This window comes from Sus scrofa, chromosome 6 (assembly GCF_054392235.1).
Source record: "Sus scrofa isolate SSC_HxYL_T2T_F1_AM1 chromosome 6, Sscrofa_HxYL_maternal_Yorkshire_Landrace_v2.0, whole genome shotgun sequence".
Taxonomy (NCBI): Eukaryota; Metazoa; Chordata; class Mammalia; order Artiodactyla; family Suidae; genus Sus; species Sus scrofa.
Window position 1 is genome coordinate 168,593,347 of NC_139388.1, and position 13,215 is coordinate 168,606,561.

The following is a 13,215-nucleotide window of genomic DNA, read 5'->3' on the forward strand; positions in this document are numbered from 1 at the left end:
AAATGGTTTAGGAGTTCCCTTCATGGCTCAGCGGTTAACAAACCTGACTAGGATCCATGAGGATGTGGGTTCGATCCCTGGCCTTGCTCAGTGGGTTAAGGATCCAGCACTGCTGTGATCTGTGGTAAAGGTGGAAGATACGGCTCAAATCTGGCATTGCTGTGGCTGTGGTGTACGCCGGTGGCTATAGCTCCAACTGGACCCCTAGTCTAAAAATGCCGTCTTTTTATGGCCCTAAAAAAAAAAAAAAAAAAAAAAAAAAAGAAAGAAAGAAAGAAAAGAGGGAGAGAGAGAAAGAAAATGCATCTCTATAAAACCAGTATATAACCTAGGGTGACTTGCACACAACAGCTTTATGCTTTTCACTGCTAACTGCTGGACTGATTCAACATCTTTCCCCTTGGGCTTGGGAAGCCCCTGGAGCCAGGTGGCTGTGAGAGGCCAGTGCCACACACAGCCCTCAAAGGGCTGCAAGGATTTACCAACCAGCAAGGAGACTGATCCAATTCAGGAGCTTTCTTGGAAGTCTATCCTGAGCCTACGGTAGCAACCTTCCCCCCTTCATTTCATAGAAGCTGCTACTAAAAAATCTATTTCTTCCAGGAATCCATCGACAGTGAATTACGTGAGCACTCCCAAAGCTCACACACACAGCTTTTTTTGAATTTTCTCTTTTTAAATGTGGCTATTCAACGAGAGAATACATGTGCTATTTATGCTTGCTTTCACTGTCCAGAAGACTGCTCTATAAGTTTCTTGGGACTGTCTACCACTAGGATTGGGGTGTAGTAAACAACCTCTGCAGATGCTTTTCCTCTGGCTGGTTAGGGCATCAACTGGCAGTGTTAGGAAGTTACATAAAGTTACTTCAAAATATATCACAAAATAAAAAGCAATTGCAGCTGCAAAAACTCACCACCTAGAGAAATGCTGACTTATTACCCTTGTCTCTCTAAATAGTACCAAGTAATTAAGCCCTCTTCTCTCATGCCTGGGTCTTAAGAGGACAAAGTTATGAAAGAAAACCCTCTTTGGATGGCAAGGATCCCAGAAAAGTCTGAGCCCTGGTGATTGCCTGGAGCTGGTATGGCTGAAACAGGTATACATCATAGCCAGAAATTCAGCTTCATCCTTCAGCTCTTCCCAGGATAGGAAAGATGGTGACCTTTGTTTTTTTTTTTTTTTTTTTTTTGGGTCTCTAACTATATTAGGCCTTTTAAGGTTGCCCTACCCTTCACTTATGCATACTCATCATACTCATTAAAGTTTTTCTTTGACTATGAGTTTTATTTTGTTTTTTGTTTTTTTTTTTTTTTGTCTTTTGTTGTTGTTGTTATTGTTGTTGTTGTTGTTGTTGCTATTTCTTGGGCCGCTCCCGCGGCATATGGAGGTTCCCAGGCTAGGGGTTGAATCGGAGCTGTAGCCACCGGCCTACGCCAGAGCCACAGCAACGCGGGATCCGAGCCGCGTCTGCAACCTACACCACAGCTCACGGCAACGCCGGATCATCAACCCACTGAGCAGGGGCAGGGACCGAACCCGAAACCTCATGGTTCCTAGTCGGATTCGTTAACCACTGCGCCATGACGGGAACTCCCAGATGGTGACCTTTGGAACTTAGCTAAGGTCCACAATTAGCATTACATAAAAAAAAAAAAAAAAAAAAACCCTACACCAGAGTTCCCATTGTGGCTCAGTGGGTTAAGGACCTGACATTGTCTCTGTGAGGATATGGGTTCAATCCCTGGCCTCACTCCGTGGGTTAAGGATCCAGCATTGTTGCAGCTGTGGCGCAGGCCTCAGCTGCAGCTCTGATTTGATCCTTAGTCCAGGAAATTCCATATGCTGCAAGTGTGGCCATAAAAAGAAAAAACAAGAAACAACAACAAAAACACTACCACCACAGCAAAAAACAAAACCAAATAACCACACCTTTTCAAAAGAAAGCAGACTTGCATCCAAGAGAGTACTTACACTGAAGTCAGGGATGAAGAAATAAAGGGATGAGTAATTAGGACCAAAGGTTAAGTTTTACCTTTTTCTTTGGTACACAATAAATGAACTTTCTTTCACTAAAAAGACAAAAACAAAAACAAAAAACGCTTACAATTCAGGGCTCTTAAGCCGAAGGATGCAGGTGGGCTAGGGAGAAGTGCGACAGCCTCCAGAATGACTAAAGTTAGCCAATGGAGACAACGGAAGGTGCATCCATACTGGAGTGCTGGTTTTAGATAGAATACTTTTGGAAGGCAGAGTATGTGTTCGTAGCACTATGGCTTATACAATTAGTACGTGTTTGCAGATAGGATCAAACCTGTAGGGAAAAAGTGATGACCATGTCTAGCCAATGCTGTCAACCACTATTATTGCCAGCGACCACTGGAATGTCAGACAACCACTTAACTTACATGGACAGAGCCACAAGCCCACCAAAAAACCCTGCTTCCTGAGACACACTGCCTGCTACCAACTTCCCTCTCAAAGAGACAAGAAATTGACGCTGCAGGCTAGTAATGAATTAGGCTACTTGTGTCTCAATCCAGATTTCTTCTTGGAAGAATAGGGTAAAGTCATGCTTTCGGCTTAATTCAAGATGCATAAACATAATACACAGAGCAGAAAATTTTCCTGGATCCTGAAATCCGCCTTTGCCCTGTGAGGACCTACAAGTTAAATATAATGCTTTTTGACTTTCAAGATGCTTGAGAGAATAGAAATCTGAACCAGCAAACAGCAAAGGCCACAGCACGAAATTTATTGGGATTACTTACTATCATACACATCCAACATCACTGAATGAAAATAGTATTACTAGTTTTAAATGAGCAAGCTTCCATTGTGGTCTTTAAAATCAAAAACTTCTTGACGAGCGTATCTTTAATAAGTGGAATGACCAAAAGAGTAAAGTTAGATGTATCTCATCTCAATCAACTCCTAAATTCAATATTGCCAACATGTTTTTCTACTTAAAAAGCAAACAAAAAGCAAAGCCTCATGATTTAGTAATTACTATGTTTCTGGCCTTTTTGCTCTCAAACGCCACGGAAAGATATTTGTTGAAAGGATGCAAAGTACCCAGTTTCAGCAGTCTTCTTAAAAACCTTAAGGTTGCTTTCACAGTATCAGTACAAATATTTAGATTCCCACTGGATGGATTTCTCCACTTATATGAGTAGGAATGTTCTCAAAATCTTAATCCTTGCCCGTGCTTCATGCTACGTACAGCTGTTTGACTGAACTACCAGTAAAAGCCCTCAGTGCTGGCTACATTAAATCACTAGGTAAGAAGTCATTACAACCTCTTCTAAGAAACCAAGACAATCTTAACACGAATTTTAGTGACTGATACGTTACAGCATTTATGGATACTTTGTCTCCTATGGCAAGTACGTTGAAAATTCATAATAAGTGAATTTCATAACACATGTAGGAATAAATGTATTACAAAATAAGAACATCCACAAATTGTCCTCACTATTCCCAGTGACTTTAAGTATAAAATCTAATTATACAAAGTTAAAATTCCTTGCCCAATCTAACCCTGTATACCAAAACAGTGTAAGTGCTGAAAATGAGGAATATTTTAATAAATCTCTTATTAAGAACTTTGGATACCACTTTGTATTAGTAATGGCAGAAAAAGCTAAGAAAGGAAAAAACAAATTCCTCAGAGATTTTTAAAGGAAGAATGTATTTAAGAGAGAATTTCTTTAGACTCTGTAATTTTTCTTTTTTTAAAATTCTGTACCTTTCGATGCTTCAACCTGATGCCAAAAAAAGAATTTACTGAATAAAAGCAGTCAGGAAGGGAATTAAACATTTATAAGATAAATTTATTATTTTTCTGACCAAAGTGCAATGATTTTTAAATCTTAAACAACTATGAAAAAAAAATTCAAGAAAAATAATATACAAATGGGAAATTTAGCCATTAGATTTCTTCTGCTTTGTACTAACCCTATCCTTAGTCTAGAAAACAAACAAACAAAAAAACCTTTGAAGTATTACCAAAACACTAACCGAATCATTTTACCATCAATCTAATAGGTACATGCATTTCAAGGTTCCCCTGATAGGAATTTTGCTAAGATCAGTGTAATCATTAAGAACACAATACAACAGAGCATAAGGAACACCGATCACCAGATGTGATCTTTGCCCCTCACCCTCAGGTTTATGTCAGAATAAAGCTGACGATTCCTCCAGGCTCTGAACCCCCAGTGCCTCCATCCCAATCCCTGGGAGCAAAGACTATGCCCTGTCACACGGCTTTGTACAGGTTGTAGTAAAACAAAGCCTGCAAGTTTTCTTACTTTTCTGTAGCAAATGGTCAGTCATTTGATAAATACTAAAAACATTTCTAGAAATTCACTTTGTGAGTTTGTTTATCAAACACACTGTGCGAGAACTGACTACACAAGAAGTCGTCCTTGGGAATTTGGTCCACAAATTCACTTTAACAGGTTGGAAATTTAAAACCTGCAAGAGGAAGAAGACGTGGGGAATCCCTAATCCAAACATGTTGTGATTACTAAAGGGATAGACACACATACTAAAAAGTTATGCTCACAGAAGGCACAAACTATGAAAGGGATATTCTTTTTGAATAAAAACAAAGAACTAGCTAATAGTCGTCTTTGTTTAGTGAGCACCATAGCTACGATGAAGTTAGACTTGAATTCACTATCTACTCCTGTGACCAAAATAAAATAAAATAAAACAAAATAAAAACCCTTGACGATAAAAAATTTAATTTGTCTTACTACATACTTTCCAGCCGTTAATTGAGATGTAATTACGAAAGATTAAAATTGCCTTAAAAAGGGATTGTGATAGCAGCTATCAAAGCAATATTCAAGCATGATTTCGAGGATGCTTTCAGATATAGAGTTAGCCTTCTTTGTCAAAAATCTTCACAACTTCATCAAAAACCTGTAAGGGAAAAAAATAAGAATAATACTTTAAAAAGAAGACACTGTTAAAACACCATTTGGATACGTTCCTGTTAAAATTAGTCAATTTTATGTTAAGTTTCAAAATGGATCATTAAAAACCACATTACACTTTCTCAGTTTCATCTATTTTACTTTAGACAATAATATAATATAAATAATACATGTAAAATTATGGACATGTTGCTTCAATATTATTAGTGTTTTTAGGACAAAGCAAACTTCTTGATAGGCTACCAATGATATGATAAAAAGTAAACTGAAGTGGCTTATCTTCCTAGTTCTGCTTCTAAAACACCAGGTTTTCTGGGAGTTCCTGTCATGGTGCAACGGAAATGAATCTGACTAGGAACCATGAGGTTGTGGGTTCGATCCCTGGCCTCGCTCAGTGGGTTAAGGATCCGGCATTGCCGTGAGCTGTGGTGTAGGTCTCAGACGCAGCTCTGATCTGGCATTGCTGTGGCTGTGGTGTAGGCCGGCAGCTACAGCTCTGATTAGACCCCTAGCCTGGGAACCTCCATATGCCGTGTGTGCGGCCCTGAAAAGACAAAAGACGTCCCCCACCCTCCAAAATAAATAAATAAAACACTAGGTTTTCTGATGTACTACTTTACCTCTATTGCAAGTGACTATGGATAAAAAACCAAAAATGATTATATGATAAAAAAGGTCCAGAGGGAGATAATTAAGGGAATCGGGGAAAGATAAGGTGAATTTAAAAGACACGAGAAATAGTTGCTGGGCAGTGAGGGCTTGCAAACCACACTACAGAGGCCACTGATCCATGAAGGAAGAGACAAGCACTGAGGCGTGGAAACCCTGCGCCTCTGGAGCGACACACTCTGTGACGAAGTGATGAAAGCAGCCTGGGGCTCTTCAGCTAGATAATCTGCCATTCACATTACAGATTTTTTTTTTTTTTTAAATGACCATGGTCCAAATCACAGTTCTGAAAATGCCAATTTTCCAGTGCTCAAAAAAAGAAGTTTAGAATTAATAAACCACCCACTTCTGAGAGCTCCCGTTGTGGCTCAGCAGTAACAAATCCAACTAGCATCCAGGAGGATGAAGTGTTCAGTTCCTGGCCTCGTTTAGTGGGTTAAGGATCTGGCACTGCTGTGAGCTGTGGTGTAGGTTGCAGACGCCGCTCTGATCTGGTGTTGCTGTGGCTGCAGTCTAGGCCAGCAGCTCCAGCTCCAATTCAACCCCTAGCCTGGGAACTTCCATATTCCACAGGTTTGGTCCTAAAAAAAAAGCCATTAAAAAAAAAAAAAAAAAACAAAACAAAACAAAAAAACCCACCCACTTCTTAGAAAGAACAAGTCTAAAGTTGTAAAACCCATTTTAGACTCCATTCAAAATGGAGAAGTATACCTGAAACTAATGCAATTCTGTAAATCAACTATATTTCAATTGAAAAAAAAGAGAAAAAAAAGCCTAATTTATCATTCAGTCTCCAGTGCTTTGAGCGTCTTAAAAAGCAACCAACTGGTCATAGCATTTCTTTTTTTTTCTTGCATACCACCCCCCTCCCTACCCAAATCACATTAAAAATTTTTTTAAAGTATAGTTGTTTTAAAATGTTGTGTCCCAAGGTCACATTTTTACTTTACGTTTAGGCAGGCTAGAGAAACTCACTTCATCAACAGATTTAGAAGCATCTATTTTCTTGACTTTCCCCATTTCTTCATATAAGTCAATAATTGGCTTTGTTGACTGAAGATAGGTTTGAATTCTGCAAAAGAAGCAAATATTCCAAGGTTCTAAGTATACTTCTCTCCCTCATGATAGGACAGATCAGGGGACAATATAGAATATGACCCAACCCTTATCACCTTTTTAGACCCAAGCCATCTACATATTTAAGCAGGACATTTTCTTTTGCGGAGCAAAACGGGGCAGGTGTGTAAGCTGCTACTCAAGTTCTAAACTGAGACTGAGGTGGCTAAGAGTAAACACTGCAAAGTACCTCTTTTCCAAGCTCTCTCTGTTGTCATCACTCCTACCACTACTCTTTCCCCTCTCAAGACATCGTTCAATACAGATCTAAAAAGAAATACATCAAAAGTTATTTTAAAAACGACAGGAATTTGCCAGTCTTTTAAACCTTTAAAGAGAATAAACTTTAAAGTGATTAGCAACAAAACCCTGCATTAAACCCAATGTGTCTAACTCACTAATCAACATGCAGAGTTGAAACATGTGGTTCAATTTATATCAACTAGGTTAAATCAGCACAGAGCATTATAAGAATTCATTCATGACTCAGTTTTTCCTGCGTATTTTTTTCAAACCGCAATAAAAAGATGATTTCTATGTGTATGGTTCCATCTAGGATATATTATTAACTTATTAGGTATGAATTATGGGCCTCAAATTTTGTTCCATTTCTGCTTACTTTCTGATAATTCCATAAATATCCAAGTACTTCAGAGTCAACATATTTGCATCTGAATAAAGTATCCCTTGTTAATCATGAATAAACATTCCTTAGTTATAAAGCTGTGGTAACATTCTAAAATTAACTTTGAAGAATAAGTGAAAACATATTTTTGGGGGTTGGAAGAAGAGAGTTACATTTTCAAACAACTCAAGGGCTGCAGCAAGTCTCTCCACCACAAGCACATTTGCAATTCAACCTAGAATAGTCAATTTCCTTCCAGGCAGTACTGGAGATTCTTATTCCTTCAGGCTGTTGGCATTAATTTAATAAAGTTTATATTACAGCTGTCAAACAGAGTCAGGCCTTTTAATTAAATGATTCCGAGGGGAAAAAAAAGATTCAGAGAAATTCATTCAGTTTTCAAAAGTATGTCTGGTGATGTTATGAGAAGTGCCAGAAAGAAGAAGAATGCTTCCTGTTTTTTCAAGATCATCTCACTCTTAGAAGACAAATCAACCATCTTACATGTTTCTTCAAAACAGAAAGTTTTTGGGAGTTCCCCTCATGGCTCGGTGGCAACAAACCTGACTAGGATCCATGAGGACGTGGGTTCGATCCCCAGCCTTGCTCAGTGGGTTAAGGATCCGGCGTTGCCATGAGCTGTGGTGTAGGTAACAGATGCGGCCCAGATCTGGCACTGCTGTGGCTGTGATGTAGGCCGGCAGCTGCAGCTCCAATCTGACCCCTAGTCTGGGAACTCCCATGTGCCACAGGTACGGTCCTGAAAAGTAAATAAAATAAAATGAAATAAAATAGAATGTTTCCCCAACTTCTCAGAATATGTGTTTCTTTTCCAGTCAACAAATCTAAGGCAAGATACTGATTAATAGTGCCTACTTCAGAAGTAACAGTGTAGCTTCATTACTTAACATTACTTATGAGGGAGTTCCCATCGTGGCGCAGTGGTTAATGACTCCGACTAGGAACCATGAGGTTGCGGGTTCGGTCCCTGCCCTTGCTCAGTGGGTTAACGGTCCGGCGTTGCCGTGAACTGTGGTGTAGGTCGCAGACGCGGCTCGGATCCTGTGTTGCTGTGGCTCTAGTGTAGGCCGGTGGCTACAGCTCCGATTCAACCCCTAGCCTGAGAACCTCCATATGCCGCAGGAGCGGCCCAAGAAATAGCAAAAAGACAAAAAAAAAAAAAAAAATTACTTATGAGCTAATTCAAAACAAAACAAATTCTTTTTATTTTGAAAATAAAGCAAATTTTAGGCCTACAAGGTTGCTGATACCAAAGAGCTTTTAATAATTCAACAGTAAGATAGTGCTGTTCTATCCATGCAACTTATCAATTCAAAAAACACTGTTGCCAATATGAAATGTAAATATAAAATAAATCACTTTTTCTCTAATAGTTCACCATCAGCTGTTTGAAGCCCATGTAGGCAGGTGAAGATTTTCATTACCTCATTATTACAGTCAAAAAACAAAACGAAAGATACATCAGCTTTCCCATCCATGGTCTTGTTCCAACCTTGAAGGTTGTCTTGATTTCTTGGAAACCCATCAATTAAGAATTTATTCTTCTGAGCACTGGCCGCCATTGTCTGATCCATTTCCTAAAGAAAAAGGAAGACTTAGGTTCAATACTGCATTAATAAAATGCAATTTTCTTAAGCAGGGTAGTAGCCATATGGTTGTGTTTTATCATTATTCTTTACATCCTAAGAATGGAGGGGAAAAAAAAGGAAAGGAAATAATCTCAAATACTAACATGGTTGCCTCAAGCTGGCAGAGCTATGGGTATGTTCCCTTCCCCCATTTTATACACATATACACATAATTTATTTTCTGTAATTTCTAAATTTCCTATAGTAAGCATATATTATTCTGACAAAGTTATAAACAGCAAAAAGAGAAAAATAAGCCTCAACCAATGTCTTTGCTCCAGCCACTCGAGACCCTATCTTGCCTTCCTGTTCCTCCTCCTGAGTCATTCTGCTATGGTAGGAAGTATGCCGCTTCTATAGGTACTCAGTACTCATATTCTCTGCAATGATTCAAGTCCAAGTGCAAAAAAATTTGGACATATGACGACACTGCTAGCATTAACTATTAGTGCAGGAGTCAATACCTTTTTTTTGGTCCTTTCAGGGACGCACCTGCAGCATATGGAAGTTCCCAGGCTAGGGGTTGAATTGGAGCTGAAGCTGCTCACCTACGCCACAATCACAGCACATCCAAGCCTCATCTTGCGACCTACAACACAGCTCATGGCAATGCCAGATCCTCAACCCACTGAGCAGGGACAGGGATCAAACCTGCATCCTCATGGATACTAGTTAGGTTCGTTACTGCTGAGTCACAATGGGAACTCTTTTTTTTTTTTTAATTGAAGCTAATTTAAACCTAAATGCCACTGGCTACCCCCAAACATAGCAAAGAAAACAATACATTCAGAAAGATAGCAAGAGTTGCACATCTCACCGTCCTCTTCCAAAGTCTGAATTTAGGCAGAATGTGGAAATATGTGAATGGGAGATGCGGCTCTCTAACCTCCAAATCCTTGCCACTATCAACCACATAAGACAAGGGCAGATGCGTAACTCTCTGACAAACTCCAGAGGAGCCTTCATTCCAAACTGACATCCAGTTCCCTTAGACTTTTCTGGTTCTTCAAGAAGAGTAATAGCTGCCAGGACTTCTAATTCCTTTATCTGTGGGCTGGCTTTATCCCAGTATCTAGCCTCTCTGATATGCACAAAACCTTCACAGAATGCTTTTTGGACCCCTGCTATAACACTTCTAACCCAATTATGGTAGCAGAAGATACCTGAAGAGGTGCATGGATATTCTACTCAGTCAACATATATTCATTCAAGGCTATCAGGGAACATGAAGAGCAAGGCCATGGCCCCTTGACCATGTGGGCAACAAAATGTGCTAAGTTCTATATTGAGGTACGCAAGGTTGCTATAATAAAACAAAGCAAGCACAAACTACCTGGGAAACTGCCAGAAAGGGCTTTACCAAAGAGGGGGCTGTAGAGCTGAATCCTGAATAATGAAATGGCAGGCAGAAAGGGATCAAGGTACCCCAAATGGTGCATAAAGGCTCAGAAATGAGGAAACATAACGGAAATAAGTTGGTAGAGGTGAATCTTAGGATGTGTGAAGAGAGTGGTAGGAGACATGATTAAAAAGGAAGTAGGGCCAAAACTAATGAAGAACGTGTTGTAGTTCTTGGGATTTGGTTCTTATTCTACAAGCAACACAGGACCACAGAAATTTTAAGCAATAAGAAGAACCTGTTCACGTCACCTTTAGGAAAAAAAATCACTCTGACTGCACCATGAAGGATGAACTAGGAGGGAACAAAGATGGATTAAAGGCAAAAGACTAATGATAGGGCTCTAGTGAGGGTCCAAGTAAGAAAAAAGAGAATCTGAACTAAGATGAGAGTGGAAGGAAGAGAGGGAGAAAAAGACTAAAGAGAAGAGGATAAAGAGAAAGATAACTGAAATGATCTGCTCACTGAACGGACTTGGGAAAATGAAGACGGGGTGGAAAAGCGAGGACGGCACCCTTACTTCTGGCTTGGGCAGCTGGGTAGATGGCAGAACCTTTAACCAGGACAGGAAATAAAGAACGACTACATTTTAGATGATACAGTCAGCCTCTGACTTGTTGATTTGGAGACACTTGTGAGACATTCAGATGGTTGCCTAATAGTGATAAATACAGGTCTGGAGGTAAGAAAAAAAAATTTTGTGTGCTAGAGATTTTGGCATCAATAGCCAAGTGAAAGCCTTGGGCATGGCTAAAACCATCCAGCAAGAAATGTATAAAATAAGAGGAGAACCAAGGATGAAACCCTGAGAAGCATCACTGTTTAAGAAACTTGCATAAGAAGTTATCAAAAGAGGAATAGCAGTCACTGGAGTTCCCTGGCGGCAGAGCGAGTTGGGATCTAGGGTTGTTACTGCTGTGGCAAGGGTTGCTGCTGTGGTGAGAGTTCAAACCCTGGCCTGGGAACTTGTGCGTGCCACAGGCATGGCCAGAAAGAAAGAAAGAGAAGAAAAGAGAGGAAAGAAAGAAGAGAGAGCAGTCATCGAAGAAGGAGAGAATGGAGAGAGATGGTGTCACAGAGAACAAAAGAGCAATGAGTTTCAAAAAGACAGTAAGTTAAATGCTACCAAAAAATGACTGAAAATTACCCCCTAGATTTGACAGAGAAGATCATTGGTAACATCAGCAAGAACAGTTTCAGTGAAGATGGAAATATAATCTCAGTGCAAAGAGTTGAAGATTAGAAAATGAAAAAGTAAAAAAATATAGACTATTCTTTCACAATTAAGCATAAATGGAGAAAGGGCACTAAATCCAGAGAATAAGGAGAAAAGACTTATTTACTCTGAATGGAAGCAGGTTACTCCACTCTCTGAGATGAGAGCTCAGAATGTGTGTGAAGGAGCCATGCTTCATCCTCCCATTTTCTGATCCCATTCAGAAGCTCTTACCTCTTTTCCATCAGGCTTCAACTATTTCTTGCTATTTCCACACTTGTGTTTCTCCTTCACATTTTTTATATGAGAAAATACCTATTAATGACTATAATCTTGGGGAGTTATCATGCAGATGCAATGAATCTGGGTTTTAGATGGGACCTATTTTAGTTTGACAGCTGTTAGTCTCAGCATTTCACACTGAAGGTAGTGGGCAGCACCAGAAAAGCAACAGCAAGACAGAGAACGGCAGAGATTCTGTTGTGGCGCAGTGGAAACGAATCCGCCTAGGAACCATGAGGTTGGGGTTCGATCCCTGGCCTCCCGCAGTGGGTTGAGGATCGGTGTTGCCATGAGCGATGGTGTAGGTCGGCTGGGATCCCATGTTGCTGTGGCTCTGGTATGGGCCAACGGCTACAGCTCCAATTGGATCCCTAGCCTGGGAACCTCCATGTGCTGTGGGTGTGGCCCTAAAAAGATAAAAAAAAAAAAAGACAGAATGGCAGCAATGGAGGGAGGGTCACTGGAGGGAGAGAGGGAGGGAGGGGAGAAGGAAGAAAAGAAGAAAGTTTGGAAGAAAACAGAAAAGGGAAAACAAGAGGGGGAAGAAGAGGAGGAGGAGAGGGAGGAGAAAAAGAAGAAACAGAAATAGAAGGAGGAGAGTTCCCGGGTGGCTGCTGGCAACAAATCCGATTAGTGTCCATAAGGACTTGGGTTCGATCCCTGGCCTTGCTCAGTGGGTTAAGGATCCGGCGTTGCCCTGAGCTGTGGTGTAGGTTGCAGACATGGCTCAGACCTGGCGTTGCTGTGGCTGTGGTGTAGGCCGGGGCCCCAGCTCTGATTGGACCCCGAGCCTGGGAACCTCCATGTACTGCTGGTGCAGCCCTAAGAAGGAAAATCAAGAACAGAAATGGAGGGAAGATGGATTGTCTGCATGTTGGGAAGGGTCAGGTGCACACATTCGAATGTGGAGTCGTAGCTGATCCTAGACCAAGGCAGAGAATGCTTGCTACTTTCCAGTCTCTTCCCAGGTGAACGTGGAATTTCCAGTTCCGCCATTCTCAAACACCGTGACCACCTTCCACAGGCAAGAAATTCAACACTCTGATTTTTTTTTATTATTATTACTATTTTATTTTTATTTTTGTCTTTTTGCTATTTCTTGGGCCGCTCCCGCGGCATACGGAGGTTCCCAAGCTAGGGGTCTAATCAGAGCTGTAGCCACTGGCCTACGCCAGAGCCACAGCAACGCAGGATCCGAGCCGTGTCTGCAACCTACACCACAGCTCACGGCAACGCGGGATCGTTAACCCACTGAGCAAGGGCAGGGACCGAACCCGCAACCTCATGGTTCCTAGTCGGGTTCTTAACCACTG

The 13,215-nt window shown here is 40.7% G+C and overlaps 1 protein-coding gene across 3 annotated transcripts in view; it reads right to left on the bottom strand.

Annotated features, from left to right (window-relative positions):
• Positions 1-2,735: 2,735 nt before the first annotated feature.
• The window catches only part of CMPK1 (cytidine/uridine monophosphate kinase 1), a 35,966-nt gene continuing 25,486 nt past the window's right edge, over positions 2,736-13,215 (bottom strand). For 2 of the 3 annotated variants that reach the window (NM_001444761.1, NM_001444762.1), the window contains 4 exon segments: positions 2,736-4,932; positions 6,591-6,687; positions 6,922-6,998; positions 8,802-8,954. In NM_001444761.1, the coding sequence (NP_001431690.1) occupies positions 4,891-4,932; positions 6,591-6,687; positions 6,922-6,998; positions 8,802-8,954 (369 nt within the window). In that variant the 3' untranslated portion in view covers positions 2,736-4,890. 3 annotated transcript variants of the gene reach the window in all.